At 37.8% G+C, this 25,067-nt stretch overlaps 1 protein-coding gene across 2 annotated transcripts; it reads left to right on the top strand.

The window, feature by feature from the left end:
• Positions 1-8,346: 8,346 nt before the first annotated feature.
• tmod4 (tropomodulin 4 (muscle)) lies at positions 8,347-24,568 on the top strand. Of its 2 annotated transcripts, none has more exons than XM_041987658.1 (10): positions 8,347-8,540; positions 15,036-15,207; positions 15,947-16,103; positions 16,816-16,935; positions 22,727-22,819; positions 22,930-23,060; positions 23,242-23,349; positions 23,746-23,889; positions 23,992-24,136; positions 24,293-24,568. In XM_041987658.1, the coding sequence occupies exons 2-10, from the start codon at positions 15,106-15,108 to the stop codon at positions 24,313-24,315; spliced, it is 1,023 nt and encodes a 340-aa protein (XP_041843592.1). In that variant the 5' UTR covers positions 8,347-8,540; positions 15,036-15,105; the 3' UTR covers positions 24,316-24,568. The 2 variants fall into 2 exon arrangements, with proteins under 2 accessions (XP_041843592.1, XP_041843593.1); XM_041987659.1 differs by lacking the exon at positions 8,347-8,540 and adding an exon at positions 14,914-14,938.
• Positions 24,569-25,067: the final 499 nt, after the last annotated feature.

The raw sequence follows: 25,067 nt of genomic DNA, 5'->3' as shown, positions 1-25,067 counted from the left end.
ATGTTTCTACTACCACTCAACACAAAGTTATTCACAAAAGCAAGCACTGTTTCCATTAACCAGCCAATAGTTTCTGACTTGTATATGTACCACTTGATTTACAATATTGCCATAAATACATACATACATAAATATTGTCTGGTTTTCTTTTCTTTTTTTTGTCACATCAGATTTATTGTGTTGTGAGAAAAAAGGAAAACAAAACAAAACTATTTCACCACAGTAACATGTTGAGTCCCATAACAATGAAAAGTATGTAATGAAGGAGATGACACATTGAAACTTGAAGACATACCTGAACAGTATGTTCTTTCATGCTTTCACATTCCAGTTTCAACACACCACAGAGACTAAAATGTAGGTGGTTGAGAACTGTAAGAATCTTATCAGAGAATGTCTGGATGTTCTTGTTAACTTTTCTGCTGTGGTCAATACTTTCCAAAAACTGACCACAACGTTACAGCTTAGCAGTCCTTGTATTTATTTTTATGTTGTTTTTTTTTTTTTTTATTAGTTAATTTTTCTTTGTTTACTATGTCATTAATTACATGCAGGCAGATTAAAAACCAAAAACAAGCCTACTAAAAAACAAATCCAACAATAGTTGCTGCCAAGACTGATATCTAAACAGGTCCACACATAAAGCCAAGGTGATTTAGTTTGTTTTGCACAGATGGCAAAACTGGGTACAAAATCCCAACAGGAGCAAACAGGAAGAACCGATGATGAGCAGGGATAAAACACATGTGTGGAACAATTAAAACAACTAAACAAAGGTGGGAATAAAAAACGGAGGGAACAGTTTCATTATTCCTCCACTATGCCAAGAGCAAAGAGCCAAGACGGAAGTATGTAGCCATCACTGTTTGTCTGTTTATTGGTAAGATTATGCAAAATCCTTCTGGAGACTTGGAGCGTGAAGAAAATTAAAACACATTAGATTTTGGTGGGATCAGTTGTGACAGCCTTTGCAGAGGATGCATTCTGAGTGTTTTCTAATGGAGGCTGAAAACAGCGGATAACATGAATTTTTATTAGTGTTATAATAAAAAAGACTTCACTAAATTCAAGATTTAATGTGTATGGTAATTGCACTTTCTTTTTGTTTTAAGTAGCCTTTTGACAAAAAAAATTAATAGATGAAGTCATAAAACAGAGGCTATAATGGTAAAGGTGTCAGACAGTGCTTAGAGAATAAACTTTATTCTAATTCTCCTCTCTCTTGTCCTCTATATTTGCACATAACACAGCATTCTGATTGTATTAGTAGGACCTTGTCCTTTATGTATTAATGATGGAATATGGCCTTACCCTACATGCCACCACACCTTCTGATGTACTGTACATAGATTAGTTCTGAGTAAGCTGTCAGGTTAAAGATTATGTAATCTCAAACAAAACTAAGTGATTAAGCAAATCCACAATTTTAGTCAAAATGAGCAACCAGGGAATACAACCACCTGGAATAACTACTGAAAACACTGATGTGCTGCAGGGAGCACAGGGTCTTATCCGGTTATCTTTGGCTTTAGAGCAGGTTGAACCACACAAAGCATCTTCTTTAGACAATTCTAAAAGCTTCATTCATTTCAGGTTGAGTTTCTTTTTTTTTTATTTTATGCAAAATACTCAAACAGAAATGTAAACTCAGTCACACAGGCCACTATGCTTCTCTTTGGAACAAGATCTAGCACTACCATCCCAATGGAAAAGGTCAAGACGGGTACTTTTTCATTCCATAATCATGGAACACATTATAAACATTTAAACATCGCTTGGAGATGCACTTTTTTATCTCTAAAATCTACTTTGCATTCCATTTCCTGTTCTACCTGTTATACATCATTCTTTAAACAGATTTAGTTCTTGAGCTGACACAAAGGCTTGTTTCAGGACAGACATTAGAATGTTGTTCCTTGTTTGTAAGTTTCCGTTGGTAACAGGGTCAAGAGCAAGCATCTGGCTGATTATTATAGAGAACCCAAACCAATCAAGGAATTAATGTCCTTCAGGTTTTACACCTTTGCACTAAAGCTCCAGTCAGAGTGAACAGGTCATTTTTTTTTATCACTCAGGATGTACTTATAAAGAAGTTCCGGGGATGTAAACTAAAATCCAGTTTTACCTCATATCATAAATGTTAAGATAAGATACATACAAAGGCTTTGTAGATTAGAATGCATCCACCTAGGTGTGACCAGGGTTGTCAGCCAATCTCATGAAGTGCTTGATGATAGCAACGGGCAGTGTTAGCAAAAAACACCCTATTAAAAATTATCTATACGCTGCAGGTGGTGGAGGGAATCAAACTACACTCTAATCATGCAGGATCAGCTGTCTTATTCAATTTCACAGTCACGTTTTTGTTGGTCATCCGTTTTCTCTTCAGTGGAAGTACTTAAACTTGATATGGCATACTCCTGTATAGTAGTCACAATGCAAATGGAAAACTGACGTGGCAAATGTGAAACAATGCGGAGGCATAAATGGGAACAAAATGACCTTTAATTATTAGAAGTATTTCTGTTTCTATTCTCTTTCTCGCTAAGAAATTTTTGGTGGTTTAGTTGGTGCTTACATAATGTTCTAATGAATTATTAAAAAAACTGATTTGGTTTTCTTGTTTGAGTAGATTTTTTTTAATAAGTTCTGACTCATTTCTGGGTGCAAGTATTTCACTAACTTCAAGATGAGTGATGAGCCAAAGTGACCACGATCATCCAATCTATGTGCTATTTCTATCCCGATGAGTAAAATTACAGCTGCACATTTCTAAATAATCTTTTTGAAAATTTAAACATGCTCAATCGTTTAGTTAAACACTATAAAGTCGAACCCAGACTCAAATCCCCAGGAATCTGAGGTATTTTCCCATCATACCAATTCATTTTCAAAATGAAAATTAGCTAAAGTAAAACAGCGTGGGAATTCCTGTAGCATTTGAGTGGAATGTACCTAACACCAAATCTCCCCTTGGCCACTTTCTAGTGCCACTGAACAAATCATAACCCACCTTTGGCCTAGTAGGTGTGTGCTCTGTCTGCAAGTCACACCACAGTATCTTATCCTCACCTAACCTGTACTACAATGAAGTTTTAACCTTTACCACATTTAAATTTAAATCTGATTGCTTTACAGTGTCATATAGATGAGTGTGCGACACATCATCAGCAGTTTGCACTGATTAAATATGAGAGCAACTACAGTCATTTAAACAAACCAATTTTTATGGCATTTTCTGGTAGACCACTTCCTCTCACAGATGACTGTGCAGATGTATATTCTTATGATAGTTTGAAATGGCAATGAGATGTTGCCTTGCCACGCCTGAAGTTAATACTGCTGTATGACGAATAGATCCAGACCCAGTCCAACTTATGTTTTGAATTACAAAACAGTATTATCCTAAGTCTTTTTCAAAATGAATCTTCCATAAATAAATTGTTTATAATGTGAAATAAAGTGTCCCTGGATATTATTCACGGTTATCTAGTGATAATAACTTTTTATGTTCACCAGGTTTTGCCGTCTCGCTTGTTAAGCCGCGTGTCTCGACCGTCTGTGACACCTAGACTGTATGGTGACAGCCAACCTGCCCTCTGTCTGTGAAGCAGGCAGGAGGACATGCAAAAGGCAGTTATATAAGCTAGCAGGAACATCATTATGCATGCATTTGTGGAGCCAATCAAATCAGAGTAGGCGGGAATTCAAGCTTCCTGATTCAGCTTGGTATATTTAAACCTTTCAGACTTCATGTCACTTGAAGTTAAGAAGATAAAAAGAAAGTCAGGTGCTGATGTTTATGTTGATTGTTTTTCCTGTCATATTTTTCATTCTCAATTTTCTCCTGAATGTGGTTAATTTAATTTATATTAAAAATGTATTTAAGTTTTTTATTTGTAATGTTTTTGTTGTTATTATCATTTTTATGTTATTTATACATGTGAGAAAATACAGTGAAAAAGCCTAATTCACAAAGCAAATGTGCAACTTTAAGTGTGACACATAATGAAAATAAAAAGAAAAAAAATAGGGTGAAGGTGGAAAAAAACAAATTATGCAAACATTTGTATAAATTCAAAATAAAGTTTCGTATATTTTGCAAAATTCAAACCAATTATAAACACTAAACTAATTTAGTTACTCCTTAATTCATTTAGACATATCATTGTTGCTGAGGAGCGATACGTGCAGAACATGAAGTTTGTGCAGAACTTGAAATCAACATGTGCTGTGACTCCTGTCACGCTGTGCACGTAGCGGGCACGGGGGAGAGCAGGGCGCGAGGAGCAGCTGCGCTCTCTGCAGTGAATCAGTGTCACGTTCCCTCTAGCGGTTAAATAAAAAAACACACCTGACTTCTGCTGCAACTTGAAACTTCCGGTTTTTTCTCGACTTTACCCGTCAGAACCAACGAGTTATTTTAAAGCAGAACCGTTTGAGGTTTGAAAGAGGAACGACTACCTCAGTGGAAATATGTGGTGGTAAGACGCAGAGGAAAAGGAGAAAGGTTATTGTGTGGATATAAGGATCCGGCCCGTTTTCTTCCCGTGAGAAACGGGGACGTCCCCTCTTTTTACGGTTCATGTTGTTCTACATTAAAAGCCCAGCACTTGCGAAATATTACAGAAAGATATTTGTAACTTAACTATAAAAGAAAACTCTTAAATGTGTTATAATCGATTTATTTAAGATGAGTTTGACATTTTGAGAAGTACTGCGTTCTTGTTGAGAATTAATTCATGAAAACTGATTAAACAAATATCTGTAAGCTAATTAGCTTAACATAACAACCGGAAACTGAAAATTAGCCTTATGTAAAATATAGTAAAATAGTTCTGAAAATGTTAAATACACTAAAACAAAATAGAATAATCCTTTTTAAAAGCATGTATTACTTCAGTAAGATAATGTCTGAAGACACTTGTTTGATCACTCTGTTGTGAATAGCCACCTGCCTTTCTAAATTACTATGTGACCATAATTTCATGAAAAGCTGGTTAAATTCAGTAGTTTGTAGTTGCAGAACTGCTGGTAGACAGTCTTACGCATTTTCACTTCTCTCTTTTGCGTAGTTTCCGATGGCATCATTGACCGTAAACACATCCCACACAGAGAGGACACACACACAAAATTCAGGATTTTTTTTTTGTGTGTTAAACTTAAACTGAGAGTAAGAGGAACCTGACCTTAAAGGGAGAGGAACATTTTTCATCACATTATCTTGATAACACTTGTGGTATGAAAACAAAGTATTTGATGTAATTAAAACTTAGCAAATTATGGTGGATGTTCCCACTGGTATGAACACTAATTATGTAACTCAGTGGAATGTTGAAAGAAGCAGACGATGATTATGCTGTATTATGGTTTCATCAAATAGGGGAAACATAACTTATGCAAAGCATATTTTTATGCTCACTGCTATCACGAAGGTTTGGCTTATACCATGATTTTGCCTCTGAAGTGCATAAATATGTTGTTCATGATTCTGTCCTTTTTTTATTAACTTCTCTTGGCATACCATAGAAAAAGTACTGTGAATATTCCCCAAACATCTCCAGTTTTTACAGGAACTATTTCTGTTTGGGGAATAATGCCAAAAAAAATAAAAAAAGTCCAGCACAAGCCAAAAAATCTCCAAAGGTTTGTTGATGGAGATGTTTCAGAGATAGATTTTTCATTCTGGATGTTCTAAGGGAAAATACAGTACACTGACCAAAAATCCAAAAGTATGCACATTGCGCATGAGAAAAACTGTTAATCTCAAAATCAGTACTACTATTTCCGCTGTAAACAGAGAAGAATAAATGCCAATCATAACCCTCTCTGTTGTTTTGGTTTCTCTTTCTGAGGATTCCTGAGAAGATACAACATTTCTGATATATATGCAAGACTAAAGTATGACACATGTAGGAAATAAACTACTGTTAAATAGTGTTTGTTGCCATCTAGTGGTGATAAAAGAAGGCTTAAAATGACTAAAGTAGCTGAATTGTTGAATCATTGAATCATTGTACAAGTACAACGAAACTAAAATTGGTAATCCTAAAGTAAAAATTTTACAGAATATAGACAAGGATTCCAACATTTTGTGGATTAGAGCACTTCATGATGGGAAAACCAGTAATAACGGTATAAATAAAACGAAAGCAGGGAAATTACAAGTTTCTCTATTTACAGTCTTTCTAAATAGTTGTTATGGGAAAGAAAGCAGGGGAATTACATGTCAATCATTCCCTGTGTGGGGAGAATTTTTTATCATGAGCCTCCTGACAAACATTTACTGACAGTAACGGTATGTGAATGTCAACAATATTCCAATATAATTCTTTTAAAATGATTCTTTTCAAATTTCAGTTTGATATTTTTCCCCACAGCATTGTCCTAATGGCCTTTTTTTTGTTATAACTTGTAAACACATGTTTTTATTTAACAGCCTGCTTCAGGGAATCAAACAAAATTAGTCCAAGGTCCTTTTCTAGGGGTATTCCATTAAAGATGGAGAATTTCTGTTGGGTAAATTCCGCCATAAAAATGAGAAATAAGAAATGCAAAAAAAAAAAAAAAAAAAAAAAAAAGAAGCAAAAAACAAAACAAACAAAAAAATAAATAAATAACAAACAAAAACATGAGTTACTGTGGCTTTTAGATTTGTAGAGAAGTTTTTAGAGAAACTTCTTTTTAAGTGACAGCTGTTTATTTCTATTCTTACACGATATCGAGCGGTTTTTCTAAGTGTGTATCCCAATTAATTCCAGTTAGTATCAAAGAACCAATAAAGGAAGTGTTGAAGCTCATTTCCTTGGTATTTAGAGGATCAGGGACGTGTGGTGGGGTTCATGGCTGGTTAGGCACTGACTCCTCTGGAGTCAGATTTACAATTGTAAGAACTGAAAAGAGCATCTTATTTCACTATCCGTCCAACAGCATGCAACTACTGGTAATGCTTCATATCCCATCAGTATTCCTGTTTCATTTACATGTGAGTGTGCCCCCTTGAGGTGAGGCAGAGTACTGCCTGCCTCACCTGCTGACTTTTCTTTGCACTTCATTGTACGATCAGCAGGAATAATTCTCTCACACATACATTAAAGACATTACACAGACTGTGGAGAGTCATGGTGTATAACAAATATTTCTGTAAAGTTCATATTGGCGATATGCTGAGGAACAGAAACGGGAAAGCGTCATGCAACCCAGTTTGTATTGGATCGCACAGTCAGAGTAGAGGCATAGCTCGCCACTGCCTCACCTAGGGTTTCTGACCTGTATCTGATTGGGAAATTTTTACTCAATAAAATGTCAAAAACGTGTAGAGTCATACTGAAAATGCATTTTTAACACAGATCAGTGGAAAATAATATTAATTTTATGTACTTTTCTTCTTTTTTTTTATCATGAGAAGTGAGGCACTGCCTCACCTGCCTCTCCTGACCGCACATCACTGCCAGGGGTTCTCAAAATTATTTTTAAAGGTCCACATCTATTCTCCACTGAAGGCCAGAGGTCCGGAACAATTTGCAAAAACACGTTTATTGATCAAACTTTTTCACTGTATTTTCTTTCATGTATAAACAACATACAAAACTATGGCAATAATAATAACAACAAAAATATTACAAATAAACAAATAACTAAAAATGAAGTTATTTGTAATATATTTGTTGTTATTATTCCTCTTTAAATTGCCTGTTTTCTTGGTCCAGTTTTCTTTTCTTGATAAACTTTGACAGGGACATCTTTTCTCACCCAAACTGATGCGTCTATCAGAAGCTTTTGGAGCTCTGGTTTTCGTTTTTTGCTAGCGGAGTTGTAACAAATGCCCACCCTGCTCTGCTTCTGATGGGCTCTAACATCACAAGCCCCCTGCTCATGTCCTCCTGCCTGTTTCACAGACAGAGGGCAGGTTGGCTGTCACCATTCAATCTAGGTATCACAGACGATCAAGACACACAGCTTTATGGGCGAGACGGCAACACTTGGTGAACATAAAGAGTTGTTATCACGAGATCACCGTCAATAATATCCAGGGACACTTTATTAATTAACAATTTATTTATTTATGGTAGAATTATTTAGAAAAAGACTTAGGATAATAGCATTTTGTAATTCAAAACATAAGCTGGGCTGAGTCTGGACTGACGTGCCTCGCAGTCCGATTCTGGACCGGAGTCCAGACTTTGAGGATCCCTGTTCTATACCAAAGACCCATGATAATCTTATTTTCAGTGCACATCTTAGTTTAAACCACTAGATGTCATTCTACCTCTTTTTGTCTAACTGCTCAATTTTAATTGAAAGGGGGATGAGCATGCCCCACTTTCTGTCCCCCATCCCTCTCACCCCCCTACTCTGTCACGCAGCCAAAGTAATAAAATGCTGACTTCTCAAAGTAACGTTAGTATGCCTGTCTCAGCACAGCAGCCCTGAAGTTTGACACACAAGAGAGAGAGGGAGGTGGGGGGAGAAAAAAATCTACTTGGTCTAACTGCAGCCTCTGCCCTACCAAAGGGCTTCAGTACTTCGCTTCTGTGAAGGTAGGTGTGAGGGTGCTTCCTTGTGTCTCTGCTGCCCATTCTGTCTGTTTTAGGAGAAACTCAGATCTGCATTTTAATCCTTTTTTCTGTCTCTCTTGTTTGGGGATTCTGCATTTGTTAACAAAAAAGGACTAAGTTGAATGAATGATGGAAATGGGTGCAGCTCTGTCCAAAAGTCTTTGGAGTTCCTGCAGAAGTTTCATGATCTGATGCTGAGTTGGGTTAAATTTGAAGCTGTTTGTTCCCAGTAGAAATTTTAACAGAGCTGAAAACTAGGATAATGTCGCCCAGATGAATCAGTCAGTATGGTATGTGGAGGGGTTAAGCCATCCAATAGCTGCCCATCACTGTGTAGTTAATTTGTCACAGAGGATTTTGAGATTTGTCTTTGGAAGCTGTAGACTTGGGAAACCAGGATAGAGGGTTGTCTGTCCTTTGCCTGTTCATCTCCAGTTAAGATCCAAGAGCCTGACATCTGTATATCTGTCTCTGGATCAGATTTTCGTTTTGAGTCTAATGTCACCTTCATCTTGTTTACACTGTTATTTGGATAACAAAAGCTATTGAGGTTAAGTGCTTTTATTTCAGTTTTATTACTTTTATAATGTAAAGACTACAACATCCATTTCCATTCAGCCAAGTTGTTCTCAGGGGACTCAAAATAGTGCTTCGACACGGCCTCAAGTAGCAACTCAATCCGGGGAGGATTCACACCACTGAAAGTAGCTGACTTGTGAAGCTAAAATTAAGCTGAGGGCTGATTTGGAATGTTACACTTGGGCGGTAAGATGTGGAGAAGATGACCCTTGGAGGGTGAAAAACCTTCAGATCTGTCTGGGATAGAAGAAGGACTTGGCTGGCTGTTTCAAAAAACCTCTTGCTCTGCTACTGTTACAGGAAATTAGAGCTATACAACCAGAACACAGAGTGCAGTGAACCTGAGAAAAGTGACTTGAAAGTTTATTAATGCCCCTATAAAGGCAACTGGACACAGAAGCAGAGTTAGAGCATTTATGAGTGTAAAACCTTTCACACTATGAAATCTGAACTATTTAATAGCCTTTTACTCATAAAACACAAAGTTTCTCCTCATTGTTTTTAGACTCAATGTAATACATTTGACAGTTACTGGAACTCCATCCATTAAATGCAATAGAAGACCCTTCACGGTTTTACTGAATAAATCTCTAAAATAAGTCTTGTTTTTTGTACTAAGACTTTTGAATATCTTTGCCACAGGAAAGGAGCTCTACTGCGTTTGTTCTTTACATGACCCCACAGCCATTTAATAAATCGGACTGAAGCACAAGCCGAGAAATGTTAAGATATCTGAACCACCGAGACCAGAGTTGTGCACATGCTTTTAGATGGCTGGAGATGGAGGGTCCAACATGAGTGTTATCATCGGGCCAGCTGGGGGTCCTACTTTGATTTACCAGCATGGACAATGATGGCTTCATGTTATTTTGTTAAACCTAAATGGATTATTTTAGGGTGGTGCTCATCATTATATTGCAGGCTGATAGATTAATTAGATACAAAGGGTGCAAAATGATTGGGGTGACCATCACATCACAATTTTAGATGTAATTTCAGTTCTTCTGATTGGCTCTGTCTTCAAGTTGCACAGTCTGCTTGTGACAGACGCACAGTGAGGTGCCACACATCTCAACCCTTAACTTTAGATTTGGTGTCATAACTTTGGATAACGTTGTAAAATGATTTACGAGGCTCGAAATGCATCAAATCTTTTTATTGAGCATTGTATTTTCATTAGCAAAGACCCAGATAACGTAGTCTGGCTAACTTCAAAATGATCTTGTAGACAAGGAATAATTAATAGGGAAGCTGACCAGTGGTTTTATCTTACTTTTAACATGTTTAAGTTTCCTCAACAACTTTCACTGCTAAACACTGAACGTTATAGAATAACCTGTAACAAGTACCTAAATTAACCTTAAATTTACTGGTTAGTACAGCATAATTAAAAATGAGCTTATGCTTAAATTGATGATTTCCTTGTTGATTTCTTCTTGGTTCTGTCTCATGGTGGCAGATTTTATTGCATTTATCTAAGGAAATTGCTAAAAGATTTACCACTGTTGATAGAGTGGTGTTATATTCTTCTCTGACTTGTTAGGTAGAGTCTCACTGGTCTGAATTTGCACAGATTTTTTATTTTCCTCTGATGACTTAGAGGCCGTCACATCAAATGTGGATATAAATATAGTTAACGTAGAGTTCTGTCATTAATCAAACCTTGATAGAAGTTTGCAGGACAGTTATAGTCACGCTCAGCTGAGGTCAAGGTTTCCCTAATAAAAGCAGCTGCAGGTGCAGGAGATGGTTGAGAGTTTGACTGGAAAAAGATCCGGTCCGCAGCCAGCTGGCAGAGGCAGGTGTCAGCCACAGTGCTGCTCCACTCCCAGCTTGTTTTGTTATGTAGAAAGCCTTCAGGGCTGGCTGGGGATAGGCAAACTTCCATAAAAACACAGTCTGTTTCCACTGCATTTGAAGGGTTCCCAGAATGCACCGTGTTCAGTGTCACAACACATCATTTATTTTCTATCACCTGCTTAGTATTTGTCTTTTGACACTAGTAAAGAAAAGATACAATCCATGGCAACTGCCAAGTCAAAGAGGAATATACAGTAATGTAGCCTGTTCTTTTTATTTCCCAAACTAACTTGTGCAGTTGCCTGAGCTTTAACTCGTAGATCAAGTGTCAGAGAACAGCCAGTCATTCAGTTTAACCATAAGAGAGGCTTAAAAGCTTGACTGCAGGCAAATCATATGAGCCTTATTTAAACAGACCCCCCAGGTCAGTTTTATTTCTTATGTGACAGGCTGCTGTCTAGATTGTGATAAAGCAGAAAATAATGATCAAAGTCAAAGTTTCACCCCATAGTTTCTTACATTTTTGACAGAATTTTGGTATTAAATGAAGATTTTCATTGTTCACATTAATCAGAATGAAATAAATCACATCTAGAAAGATAAAAACAGTATCAGGTTTTATCTGTTACGTTTTTTTAATTAGATTTAGTCAGTATAAAAATATCTCCACTTTAACTGGCTAAAACCGGCTGATATTTATTAATATGTCTGAAGCTACTGATCTGAGCTTAACGGTCTCAATCTACCAGTAGATTATCTTTTATGGCCCAAGCAATAAAGATTTATAAAATGAAAATATTTTGTAATTAATAAGTTCAAATGTTCTTACAGTCTCTTTTTCTTTTATTGCTTACTTCTCAGTTGGATTTTGACATTTTCTTGTTAGGTTTATGCTGTTACTTTACTGGACTCCCTACAGCACATTTTCTTAGTATTTTCTTAAGTAAGTCATTAAATATATTCTATTCTTTATGTGTATTTTCTGCCCCACAAACTTTAAACTTGACAGTGATAAATTTTAGTGAAAAAAACCTGAAACCCTAGCACATATGAGATACTATTTTCAGGACCTTTACAGACTTCATACTATGAGAGTAAAAAAAATATAAACAAAGTGAACAAATAATAGTAAAGTGTATTTTTATTGTGTTTCTTTACATAAAGATCAGATCACAGCAGAGTTATCTCCCACCTGGCCCCTTTGAGCTGCAGCCGCCTTCCTCTCATCCTTTAAATCTCCTCCATCTTCCTCCTCAGCTGCTTGATCCGGAGTTTGTGTCATTGGCTTTACGCATTAGAGCCACACAGCAGTGATGTGAAAAGAAGACGACTCTGTTTCTCTACCAAGCCATGCATCTCTGGGAGCTGTTAGATGATCCTCTTTGGAGGCCTGAAACTGATATTTAAGTCATGTTACTGTGATTAAAACTCCATCAAATGCGTTATAGATTTATAAAGAAAATCTTGACAGTAGATAAGAAAGAAAAATATTACAGACCATCACAAGAGGTGTGTATTCTGAGTGTGTGCTTGTATGTGGTTGTTGGGACCTGACATCTTAACAAAAAGCGTTCAGGTAGATTTTTGTCTCTTTTTTTTAGTTTTGTGTGTCAACTTTAATAAATTATTATGTTTTTGGTGACTTCAAGTATAAAAAGTAAAAGAATGGAACATAATATTGTTGTATTTGGATGTATACAGTATGTGTGTGTGTAAAAAGTTGTCCTGGAATATGTTTGACCAGAAAAGCTCATTTTCAAGCTTCTGATCCATTGTTAAGGAAACCTGATCATTCTGCTGTGGTTTGACAGGATTTCATGCTGCTCTGTGTAAGTCCTTGACTTTGTACAGGAGCTTGATCATTTGACACCATCAACACTCAAAACCATCCAATCAAACACGAGCTGTCTCTCTAGGGGATTCCAGCTTGTTTTAACCTTTATTAAGTTTTGGTTTCTGTAAATCAAATCTAATATACAATACAGAATGTGCATACACTACATTATCAAGGTCAAAGACATTTTATTTACATAGCACATTTCTAATAACTCATCCTCCCACAGTGCTTTACAAAATAAAATACAACTTAATGTTAAAAATAGTAAGTTACCCCCAAGGGATCTATATTCGAGTCTTATTTCTTACTTATGAAGGGAATCAAACTTGTACTGCACGTATAAAGCCAGTAATTCAGTTTCACTGGTCCATCTCTAAGAAGTTGATGATAACTTTATATAAAGTTAAAAATTCCTGGGATTTCTACAAGTCACCATCTAGAACGACAGGGACATCACAGAGTAAATTCTACCTGTTCAATATCGGTTCCACATAATCAATCTTCTCTGTATTGTCCATATTCAGTGGCTTCATTTGAGAACTGCAGACAAATTAATTTTAAATTAATTATTTTATTATTTTTAGGTTTTAATGTCAGCACAAAAGCTAATATGATGCTGTACAAGAGAAATAAATCCCCATATCAGTAATCTGATAAGGGGATTAATGAAATGGATTTTCTCTTATCATACAGTGAATAATTGCAATCACAGCAAGATTTAGATTAGTCAGGGCAGGAAAAAGAAAAGTGCAGAATAATTAGGAAAAATCCTGAGAAGAAAAAAAAAAAGCTATATTTGGCTCAGACTCATGCTGGGCTGAACATTTACATGTCAACAAAGGACTAACCCCCAGTATGCAGCTAAGAGAACGCAGGAGTGGCTTCAGGAAAGTGCTGATCTGGACCCAGTAAGGCATCTCTCAAGAGAACTTAAATAACTGTGCATCAGTATTCCCCACCCATGCTGGTGGATCATCAATAATTTTGCCAGGAATGATGAAAGCGAGGAAGGAGGAAGGAAGGATGTGACATGCTCACAGATTCTATTTCTGCTTCAGTAGCTTTAATGACACCTAACACCTAACAAAAGTAAAATAAAATGAGTCTGAAAAATGAAATATCTAATCTTTAAAATGGTCTTAAATCTTACTGTCAGTCAGTTTAAATACTAAATGTTGTGATCCTTGTTCTGCTTGGCTTTGGCTCATAAGCTGCTGTGGTCAGATTCATTTACAAGAAACTACATTACTCATCTTTTTGGTACGTTGTTTGGATTAAAACAGTACAATGAGGTAGGACAAAAGTTGCATTGTCCTTTTTCAGATAAAAGCACTCATTATTAATGGTCTTTGTAGTTAAATATCTCTTTAATCAATCTCTGAGCCAGACTGACTGAATAAAAGCAGTCTGTGACCTGAACTACTGTGTTTTTTCTTCTCTATCCAAGTTGGGGTAAAAAATTAAAACACAAGCCCTCAAACCTGAGAGCTGCATTACTCATACTCTAACCCAGAAATATATCTATGTTATCACTGTGGTATTTCCCAGTTTAAGGGTCTTTCTATGGAGTGTGAACTCAGTGCTCTTTCTTACACTGGATTCTACTCTGTGTTTGCAGTAATGCATCAGTGGCTTGATCTGCATCAGTGTTTGCAGATATGTTTTGGGAGGATCCTCGACTGTATAAGCAGGTGTCAGTCAATGATAAATAAGGGATGGGTCTTTCCACTCCTCTTTGCATTCTGCTATTCTTAGTTGCCATGTGCTGAGCAAAGGGTTTAAAGTTACAAAGACCTTGCTCTCTTGCTTGCTCTCTCTTTAAAATCTTTCATTTTGCTTCTCGCTCAGCTTCGTCATCTTTCAGTCAGTGTGTATCAGTGTGGGGTTCATCATTTCTCATGTGTCTTAAAGTGAAAATTAAGATTACATCAGCAGCACGTTTGAACAGAATCTCCCCTCCTCAGTAATGGAGTTTTGTTTTTGGAAATGCATCTATTATTATCAGCATCACATTGTTTAATGCTGTGGTAAGGGCAGCTGATAAGCTCAGTGATGATCCTGACACTGTTTGCCAAGGACAGCGGTTGACAAGATGTAGAGCAGGGGACCCCCACGGGTCCTTAACAGGCATCCAGGAGGTTCCCAGATAAATAAGGACTAAGATGTTTGCCATTTACTCAAAAAAGTTAGAAAAGCTGAAGATTAAAGTCTGTCTTAAGGGACATTTAAAAATCTAATCTCCATCTTCTCTGTCTTGACAGTGCCTACTTCTCCAGGGGTGTGCGGCAGTGTGTAAGAGTGAGTGTGTGTGTGCGTATGTGAGCCGAAGCCATGTCAGACCCGAGGGACATCGACGAGGATGCTATCCTCAAGGGCCTCAGTGCACAGGAGCTGGATCAGCTGGAGTATGAGCTGCAAGAGATGGACCCTGAGGTATGGAGGCTCATTTGATCTGGCTTAAAACCTGTCAAATGGACATATCTTGATCTCTTTTTGCACAGACAATACCTTGAACTTGTTACCTCAGGTGATCAGTGCACTTCAGGTTATACTAAATTTCAGGAAAACCTATCAATTCTTTTATCTTTTTCCCCACAATGAAACATGTTTAGTAAATGAACTGATACAGAAAGCAGAACAGTATTACTGGGAAGTAGGAAAGCTGTAGAATGCAGAGTATCGTGTCATTTTTACCTCTTACCTCCACTTTGGTTTAGTTTAAAGATGGAAAGATTGTATCCTCCATGAATCATGGGCTTCCAAGAGCCTAAAGTGTGCAAGGGAATTAGTATCAGTGAATTGTTTCACTAAAATTATTCAAAATTCTAAAAAAGTTCCACTGTTATTTTGCACATAACAATCCTGTGTTCAGAATTCAGTGGTGATGGATTATTTTAGATGAATCGTTCACTCTACATCATAGCATGTTAAAATAAATAAACACACAAAGAAACAGTCTGCAAATTATCTCAAAACTTAAACAGATTAACATTCATTTCACTTACTAGGAAAAGTCATTTTTAAAATGCTGCCTAGTTTAAAAATACTCTGGCTATTTGAATGATTTACTTAATAATTTATATGCTTAAAGCTATAAGGATTCAGACACTTTTTATTCCCTCACTCCACCTGAGAGACCGGTCCATTCTTTAATGACTTTGTGTTTTCCCAGAATGCTATGCTGCCAGCTGGTTTCCGGCAGCGAGACCAGACGAAGAAGAGCCCGACAGGGCCATTTGACCGGGATGCTCTGATGCAGCACCTGGAGAAGTCGGCCCTGGAGCATGAGGACAGGGATGACCTGGTGCCCTTCACTGGAGAAAAGAAAGGTGGGGATAAATTTCAGAGAAGCATGCTCCCATATAAGATTACCGTCAATGCTGGATTTATGTACCTAACGTTAGGACAGAATTCACCTAAGCTTCATATACATCTGAAATCTCCACAGACTCCTTTCTGATCTTTAAACAACTGTAAGCGTTGCTCTCTGTGACACATCGCTGCACAGGAGTTCAAGGCTCGTAGTTGCAGGTCTGTGTGGGGTATTTGCAGCTCACTGATTTTTTTAGGCCAATTCCAATTTTTAAACCAAAATTATTTAACTGAGAATATTTGTACTTTAGCTCCTGTTCTACAAATCCAGTAAATTGAAGCTTATGTCACAATGGCATTTATGATCTGTATAAAATTAATTATTTAGAATCTTCATTTGAAATAGTGCAGATTAATGAGAAACGCACTAAGTAGCATAATGTAGGTTTCAATGGAAAACCCCATAAATTTGTGAAAAGCACTGGTTTACTTGTGGTTTAGGAAACTTGAGTGAAAGAAAGCTTTTACCAAAACAAAGCGGACATATTTAAATTTAATTTAATATACTGATCAAATGCTCAAACTTTTTCTGCCAGTTCTTCCATCTAATTCTTTTTAAGCCCTCTTTCCTGCTACAATTTCTCTTTATACTCTCCTCTGTCCCCATGCTGATTGTTCCTTTCTCCCTTTCTGTGTCTGTATCCATGAGTTTCTTCTTTCTGTCTCCAGGGAAGGCTTTTGTGCCTAAGAAAGCAAAAGAGATCCCCCAGCATGAGCAGGTGATCCTGGAGCCGGAGCTGGAGGAGGCTCTGAAAAACGCCACCGATGCAGAGATGTGTGACATTGCAGGTTAGACCAGCACTAATATAACTGATACTATAATGGACTCCCACTTCCAACTCAGTATATACACTGTTTTTGGACATGCATTGCAGCCCTGAAATATTCTAGGGAAATATTCCAGAGTGGTGGCATGAGAGAACACAAATGTCATCAATAACGGATTAAAAAGCATTATTTAGTTCAGTTAAGTTCCCTTTGGAACTCTTATGGAGAGTTTGTATCTAGCACCTTTGTAAAATACATGGAAGATCAATGAATGAGCAAGTGTGCAAATGTAGCTGCTATTTTTCCGGAACAGTTCTTGCAAGTCACTTTTCTGCTGACCTATTATTTTCCATTCATCCCTTAATGTTTTTGGATGCTAACATACTGACAACAATACAAAAGACAATCATCTTCCATCTTTAATGCACTGTAAAGAAAATGCTGTACTTTTTACATCACATCCTGCCTCATATGCTAACCTGATCTCAGTACGTCCATGTGTTGCTGGTGCTTACATAGCCACAAGCACTTTAAAGGGATCACCACGGACTTTGGGGAGCTATAGTAATATTTCCCAGGGATCACCAACTCCGGTCTTCGAGGGCCGGTATCTTGCAGGCATTGGATGTGTCCCTTCAGCAATACACTTGATTCAAATGAATGGGTCATTAACAGACTTGTGCAGAACTTGACAACAAGCTGTTGGAGACCTATTTCATTTGAATCAGGTGCAGTAGGGAAACATCCAATACCTGCAGGACATCAGCCCTCGAGGACTGGAGTGGAGCTGGTGATCCCTGCAAAGGTCGCCTGTTTGAGGCTTCTCTCGCACAACATGATCATTCTATAATTATTGTTCTTTTCTAATTTATCTCCCAATCACATCGCCTAACTTTTCTACAATTCTGCTCTCACCTGAAAATGGCTAGGGTTTGTTCTTAAAGTACATGGTTACAGTTAAAAATGAAGTACAATTTTTGGTCTTCATGCTACAAAATACGTTTTTCTATTTTTGTGTAACAATATCATGTTACATACAGCCTAGGAACCCTCTATCATCTCACAATTTACAGTTACCAGCTGAGATCAGTGTTTTGTAAATATTAACAAATGTACATGTTACATGATTTCTCAAGTGATTTGGTAGCTTTAGACAAACACTTCCTCTCAGCCCCTCATGTTTTATATTACAATAGTCCATCTCCAGCAGAAAAGTTCCTGCTGTGAAGTATATGTGTAGATAGCATCTACAGAAAAAAGTCCTGACCAAATTTTTCACACATTCTCCTGAAAGCAGCTATTTTAGCAGTCGATCAAGGGTCCATTGCATCATATTTTGAAGCACAGGGAGCTGCTCATAGCTGCACATGGCTGTTAGGCAGGATTCATACTAAAATGTTTCAGGCTTAAATATTCTTATTTCCTATGAATGGGATGACATCCCAAGTTGCCAAATTGAATACTACTTGCCACTTGTTGAATCCAACCTGTAGACAACTGTTTTTGACTTTCATTTTTATCTACACTTCCTTTTTTTCTGTACTATTACAATACCTACTAAACATTAAATGTAGGCTACTTGGTCAAAGTTAGACAGTAAAACCACTTGGGAAAGTCAGGCATTAGAAGTATTTGGTTTAAGCTATGCAATTAAAATAATCTGCTCTGCTCAGATTTGGCTTTAAAGGTAGCTGCTTGGTGAAGATCAAGCTGTAAACACATCCTATGACTGTTGAGATGCTTTTGGGGTCACTAATGTGATATAAACCAGCACAGCCAGCACCTGATTGAGCATCAGCAAGCAACAAACTGGAAGTGAGAACAGGCCAGCTGCTAATAATAATGACAGCAGCCGCATATCTTTATTAATGTTTGAACAAGTTGTTTCATCACTGGTTTTATGAGGTTTGCTGCAAGTTATGTTGACACACATATAACAATATATGACCCTCCAACCCACACCAGTCCATCTCTAATGGATGGATGGGCAAGGCCGGTAACAAATCACTAGAACTGCCATGAATTTTGCCGAAGATTAATCAGAGTTGGATTCACTGGACCCAGACACATCATTGAGTCCTGATATTTCTTCTCCATTCAACTCACCATTGCTTATATCCTGCAGCATTGCCAAAGCCTAACTGAGAGTCATAAAACATTTCCTTTGACCCATTTTCTCCCAACCGACTGACTGACTAATAAACTCAGTAATAAGCTAGCTGAACAAGCCTGTGAAGTAGATACTGATTCTGACCTCATCACAATGACTGGGAATTCAATTTGATTTAGTCATGTACACCCCCCCCCCCCCCCCCCCCCCCCCCCCCCACCCCCCCACACACACACAACAGTATGTGTTGCTAGGCAACCAAGACGTAAATTGACTGGTTCCTCCCTGCGCATGTATAGAGTGAACTTTGGCATGTTTTACATCTTAGTTACCTAACAATACCTTTTGTTATTCTTTCAGTGCTGTGTGTGTAAGAAGGGGGGGAATATTAGGCTTAAGTGTTTTGTGCTGTGTGTCTGACTGGCTACATAAAGGTATTTGATTATATAAATGCAGTCTGTTTACCATTATTGCATTAGGAGTAATGTAGGTCAAAGTTACCTGATGGTGGTTCTAGGTATAAAAAAGATGGGTTTTTTTTTTTTCAATTTTATTCCAGAATCCCCAAAATGCATAAGATGATGTATAACACACGTTTAGAAAAAGTTATTGACTAGGAGGTATTTATTTATTTGTATGAATTTAATAGGCAACAGAGGTCAAAATGAACTCATTATGTACCTAAATAAAATCTAATATTTAGACTTAAATGGGCCTGCTACTTTCCTCCTATGACATGCCCAAACTTTTTTTGGAAACAAAGGTCTGTTTTTTTCCTGTGACGTCATCTCTTTGTCCTCATGTAGTTTCCCACCAGTAGGTGCTAATTAACCTACAATTACATACGCATTATAGTGTGTGTTTTCATCACAGTGGCTCTGACCCACATAGTTCTATCATACAGACCTATTGTCTACTGTTGCCTTTATATTGTTTTCTTCAACACTGGGACAGCAGAGTAGTCCCAAACTAACCAACACAGCCAGACATGCAATGGGGGTCCAATTCCCCATGCTCAGCCACACAAAAATAAACAAGCCGAGTGCCCAGCCATCACAGGAAGGGTGGAGTGGATGTGGGGATGGTGGGGTTAAAGATACTGTATCTGTTTAAAACACACAAGTGGGAAGTTGCTGTGCTCACAGATAAAGCCAGTTCTTCTTGTTTCTTAAAGGTCTGAATTATTCAACTATAGCTTATGATGAGCTGTGTGATGTGGACTGTGGTGTAAAAATGATTCTTTATCAAACATGAAGGTGAAAATACACTTGAAGATTTTATTCTGTATTATTTTATTTATTTTAAACAACTTCTAAGCTCACAATCCAATGCAACATTAATGGAAAGCACTGTTCTTACCAAAGACAATGGAAGCAAGTTTAGAAATCAAAATCCTTCCAGACCTCGCTCACCTATGTAAGGTTGCTAATCAGTGATTGGATGGGCACTGTTTGGGGGAGGGGTTAAGCAAGGTAATGTACTGTACTGCAGTTGTTCCCAACCTCTGGCTTTGAACATTTAGAGCCATTGTAACTAATGTTCACACTTTGTCCCTATTTTAAGAAAAAAGTAAGGCTATATGTTGGTAATTTAACTTTGGCTTTATGGGAGGACAGGACTCAGTCTGAATACATTATTTATGGTGAGAATCTCACTTTTGAAAGCATAAAACCAAGCATGGTTTCAGCCCGGGGTGAGGCAGCGGGTCCATGGCTTTTTAGTATTTGCGTGAAGGGGGTCCCTGAGGAAAATAGGTTGGGAAGCACTGCTGTATAGGGTTCTTATGATGGAATCTTAATTAAAAAGCCTTTTTGGGTACCTGGAAATGTTAAATTTCATAAACACTTCCAGACATTAAGAAAAGAAAATTAAAAGTTGGTAAAACTGAAATGTCAATCACATGTTAAATTTAATTGGAAGTGATCTTCTCAACAAGCAACCCACACTCCTCTGACAGGCCAAACAGGCCGGCAGTCATCCGGAAAGATAGCGCGGGAGAGCGTGTTTGTCTGGCTCCATCAGTCTGACACAGCGACCATGGTTTCAGTCCTGGACAGGATCCAGATGAGGATTAAACTGCAGTTAGCCTCTGTCAGACTTTGTTTGAGTTTCTTGGCAAGCAAAATAAAAGGGGATAAATCGATTGGGTGGCCTGAGCTCAGAGAGTGTCCAACAACTCAAGCTGGAATTTTGATGTTCAAGATTTATCCAAGATATTAATTAACATGTTGTTGAATTGAGCTTTTCAGTTCAGCTGTCCACCTTGTGCTGTAAACTACCCCGAGTTATTCTCTGGGCCAAACTGGGTGTTAATGACCAGTAACACCCATACCCCCCGCTCCCTTTGCAGGCAGCTGTCCCCCTGGCCTCTCTTTCCTCGTGGTTTCCCTCACCGGGTCAGGAGGCTGGTGGGTGGGGAGGTGGGAGGAGGAGAGATGGCTGCTGTCACAGCAGTTGGCTTGTGACACAGTTTGGTGCTGGTAGGTTACAAGAGCAAGCAATGAGCCTGCAAGTCTGCCCCCTACTGGTCAAACAAAGTAACAACAAAAGAAACGAGAAAAGCGTTTTAGTGAAGGACATGAGGAACATGTTCATTTTTATGTCATACTGAATACACAATAAAAAGGCTTGTGTTGTACAACGAGCCTGAATAATAACTATAATAAAAATCTAAGGCATAGTTATAGAAAAAAACCCCATTTGAATGACAGCTATTTTTGCATTTATTTTTAATCCATATAAAATATGTGATTCGCTCAGGAAATATTGCTATAAATATAAACATGTCAGCATAAAAATGTGTTTGAATTAATTTAGCTTTGAAAAGTACATTTTTGCCTATTGTGTCCCTTGACATTTTTTTAAAACCATTTTTCTTTATACTATTAGAGGATGAAATAAACATGGCTGTATTGATTTAATTATACTTTATGTTTACAAATTACTTTGCTTAAAGTAAGATTAAAAGTAAATGCAGTCTGATTAACAAAAAGGCTTTTACACAGCCTCGCTTCTTTCTAATACAGTTTTATTTTCTAGGAAAAACTGCTTATAAAAAAAGCTATATTTATATTAATTAATATTTTTTCTTAGATTATAGTAGACTGTGAAATAAAAACATCTAAATGTTTTAATTTAAAATCAAGATTATAGCTACACATCTAAAAAGGGGACATGATAAACCCAGTGTATACCAGTTGCCCAGCACAAAACAGCAGAAAAAATGTAGTTAGATTAAAATGGAGATAAAACCTGCAAAACTATAAATAAACTGAAACCAAATAGGAAAAGTCCTACAATTTGATTTTTAAGATTTTGACTTGAGTTGCTGTAGATGTTCCACTTTATGCTCCAGAAACATGTGTGCATAGTATTTTTACTTACTGGATGGCCCGACCAGCAGCCAGAGCCCCCACTGAGCTCAGACAACACAATCTCTCTTTTGTCAAACACATGCACAAAGAAGAGATGATGGAAAATCTAGTCAGGCCTCGGTTTTGCTTTGGACCCAGAACTGGATCCAAATCAGAAGACTGCTGTTTGCCAACAAAGCAGTGTACAACAATTTGTCCTGGGGGGTGAAAAACAAACTGGACAAGAATGCAAGCTGCGATATATGATCTTATTCAAATGTCACAGATATTTTTATCTAAATGGCCACCATGGCATGTATTCATAGTGACTGTCTTCCTGTACTTGCAGCTATCCTTGGAATGTACACGCTGATGAGCAACAAACAGTACTACGATGCTCTGGGCACCACGGGCACCATCGCCAACACAGAGGGCATTAACAGTATGTCACTCCACTTTTTGTTAGCAATGACCTGCCACTGATATTTAAGGACAATGACAGTAATACAGTTTATTGTGCCAGTCTCAGCTGTTTTATCATACCCCACACAGGTGTTGTTAAACCAGATCCATTCAAGATCTTCCCTGAAGAACCGCCAAACCCCACCAATGTGGAGGAAACCCTGGAGAGAATCCACAACAACGATAGCAGCCTGACTGAGGTTAACCTCAACAACATCAAGGTGAGTCTAAAAGGAGGATATAACATGACCAGAATGTATTACTTTATCCTGTCAGCATTAACACTGATACACAACATATGTGCAAAAAAAAATGAATCAACTCAAACCTGCGAAGCTGTGAGCTTTCTTGAACTTGAGAATCAAACTTCTCAAAAGGGACATGCTTTTATGATTCCTGCAGGACATTCCCATCCCAACACTAAAAGAGATCTTTGAGGCAATGAAGGGAAACTCTCACGTGGAGTTTCTTAGCATTGCTGCGACCCGGAGCAACGATCCTGTGGCCTACGTGAGTACACCAACTATTCAAATACCATTCAGCAGGAATTGTATTTAATGGCATTTCTCTGGTGCTTACAAATGTCTTATATTTTCTGTGGTTGTGCAATTTTTACATCCTCTGTATATCTGAATCATTAATGTTACAAAATGAAGTGGAAATAGAGTAAATGCAGTTAATCTATTGTAATGTATCTTTCCACCTCCTCACTTGTATGCGATGTTTGACAGAAAACATACCAAATGAAGGCTTTAACCCGCACAGAAAGATTCTTAAAAGCTCCAGAAACATCTAACTGTGTCACAGGATATTCACAGGTTCTCTACTCGACTTGACAACAAAGATAAAGTAGATGGATATCTAATTATGCTCTTCATGCCTTGCCATTTGTGCATGTATTACCAGGCTTGTGCTGAGATGCTACAGGAGAACACCAGCTTGCAGAGTCTTAATATTGAGTCCAACTTCATCACTTCAGATGGCATGATGGCCATCATGAAAGCCATGGCTAATAACGCCACTCTGGTGGAACTCAAGATTGACAACCAGGTCTGTTCTTGTGATTTGAATTAATATGTACAGCCCTGCAATTTGAGTTGGACAAAGTCATAGATCCATTTTAGAGGTTCATGCTTCTGTTCTCCGGTACAGAGACAGAAGTTGGGAGACTCGGTTGAGATGGAGATTGCCTCCGTGTTGGAGAACAACTCCAGCATCCTCAAGTTTGGCTATCACTTCACCCAGCAGGGTCCCCGAGCTAGAGCTGCCATGGCTATCACACGAAACAACGACATGAGTAAGAAATATTTACTCTTTGCACAGAAAGTTCAGTGTATCACTTGACTTGTCTGGAAATGATCTTTTTAAATCCCAATTATGGAAAAAGTGGATGCCATGAAAGCAGTTGGTGTGCAAATATGCTAAATGTCACAATCTGATTTCTCTCATACAGTTCGCCAACAAAGATTAAGATGAAAACGACACCCACGCTTAACAACAACCCTTTCAGCCCATCAGTGTGCAAAGATGGCAAATGACAGCTCTGTGCCAGCTTCCTCTCTATGTGCTGCCCCAGCGCTGAACAAATCCTCCCAAAATAATCTGGGTCTTTTTACATGGAGGAAACTCAATCTAACATCCATGTTCATCCATTTCATTTCATTTACTGCAGCAAGCTTTATGTAGACTCCTAAATTTATCATAAAGGCATGTATAGGCAACAAGCAAACTGTGAAGTGTCTTTTTTTTGTGCTTTTCAGGTTGTTCATCACCCACATCATCATGAAAAAATTCTTTTCATTCATGCCAACTTTTTCAATGTGGTGCTAAGTTACATGTGGGAAGGAAAAAAACTGTAAATACTTTCAATAAATATATATATTTAAATATTCTAATTGTTTGGCAAGTTCAGTTTTATTGCTTTTAAACCTTCATGACTGGTTTAAGTTGATGCAGGTCAAACATTTAATCATGTTGAGTTAACCTCAATTAAAAACAACTGATGTGAGACAGGATTTCTTATGGGATGTACTGTCCATATTTCATGGTAAACATTAAATGATGATTGCTTCTGAATAGGACGGCATTTTAAGGATAAACCCTTCATGTGAAGAATCACAGCACTTTAATCCTTTAAAGCCGCCCCTGATCCACTGACTTCCCCCAAGCACCTGATTTATTTTTACACCCCAACTCTCCTCACTCCAACCCTGACGGAAAACTTAGCC

This window comes from Melanotaenia boesemani, chromosome 6 (assembly GCF_017639745.1).
Source record: "Melanotaenia boesemani isolate fMelBoe1 chromosome 6, fMelBoe1.pri, whole genome shotgun sequence".
In the NCBI taxonomy this organism is placed as follows: domain Eukaryota; kingdom Metazoa; phylum Chordata; class Actinopteri; order Atheriniformes; family Melanotaeniidae; genus Melanotaenia; species Melanotaenia boesemani.
Note: the sequence above shows the minus strand (reverse complement) of the source record. Positions and strands in the feature narration are given on the sequence as shown.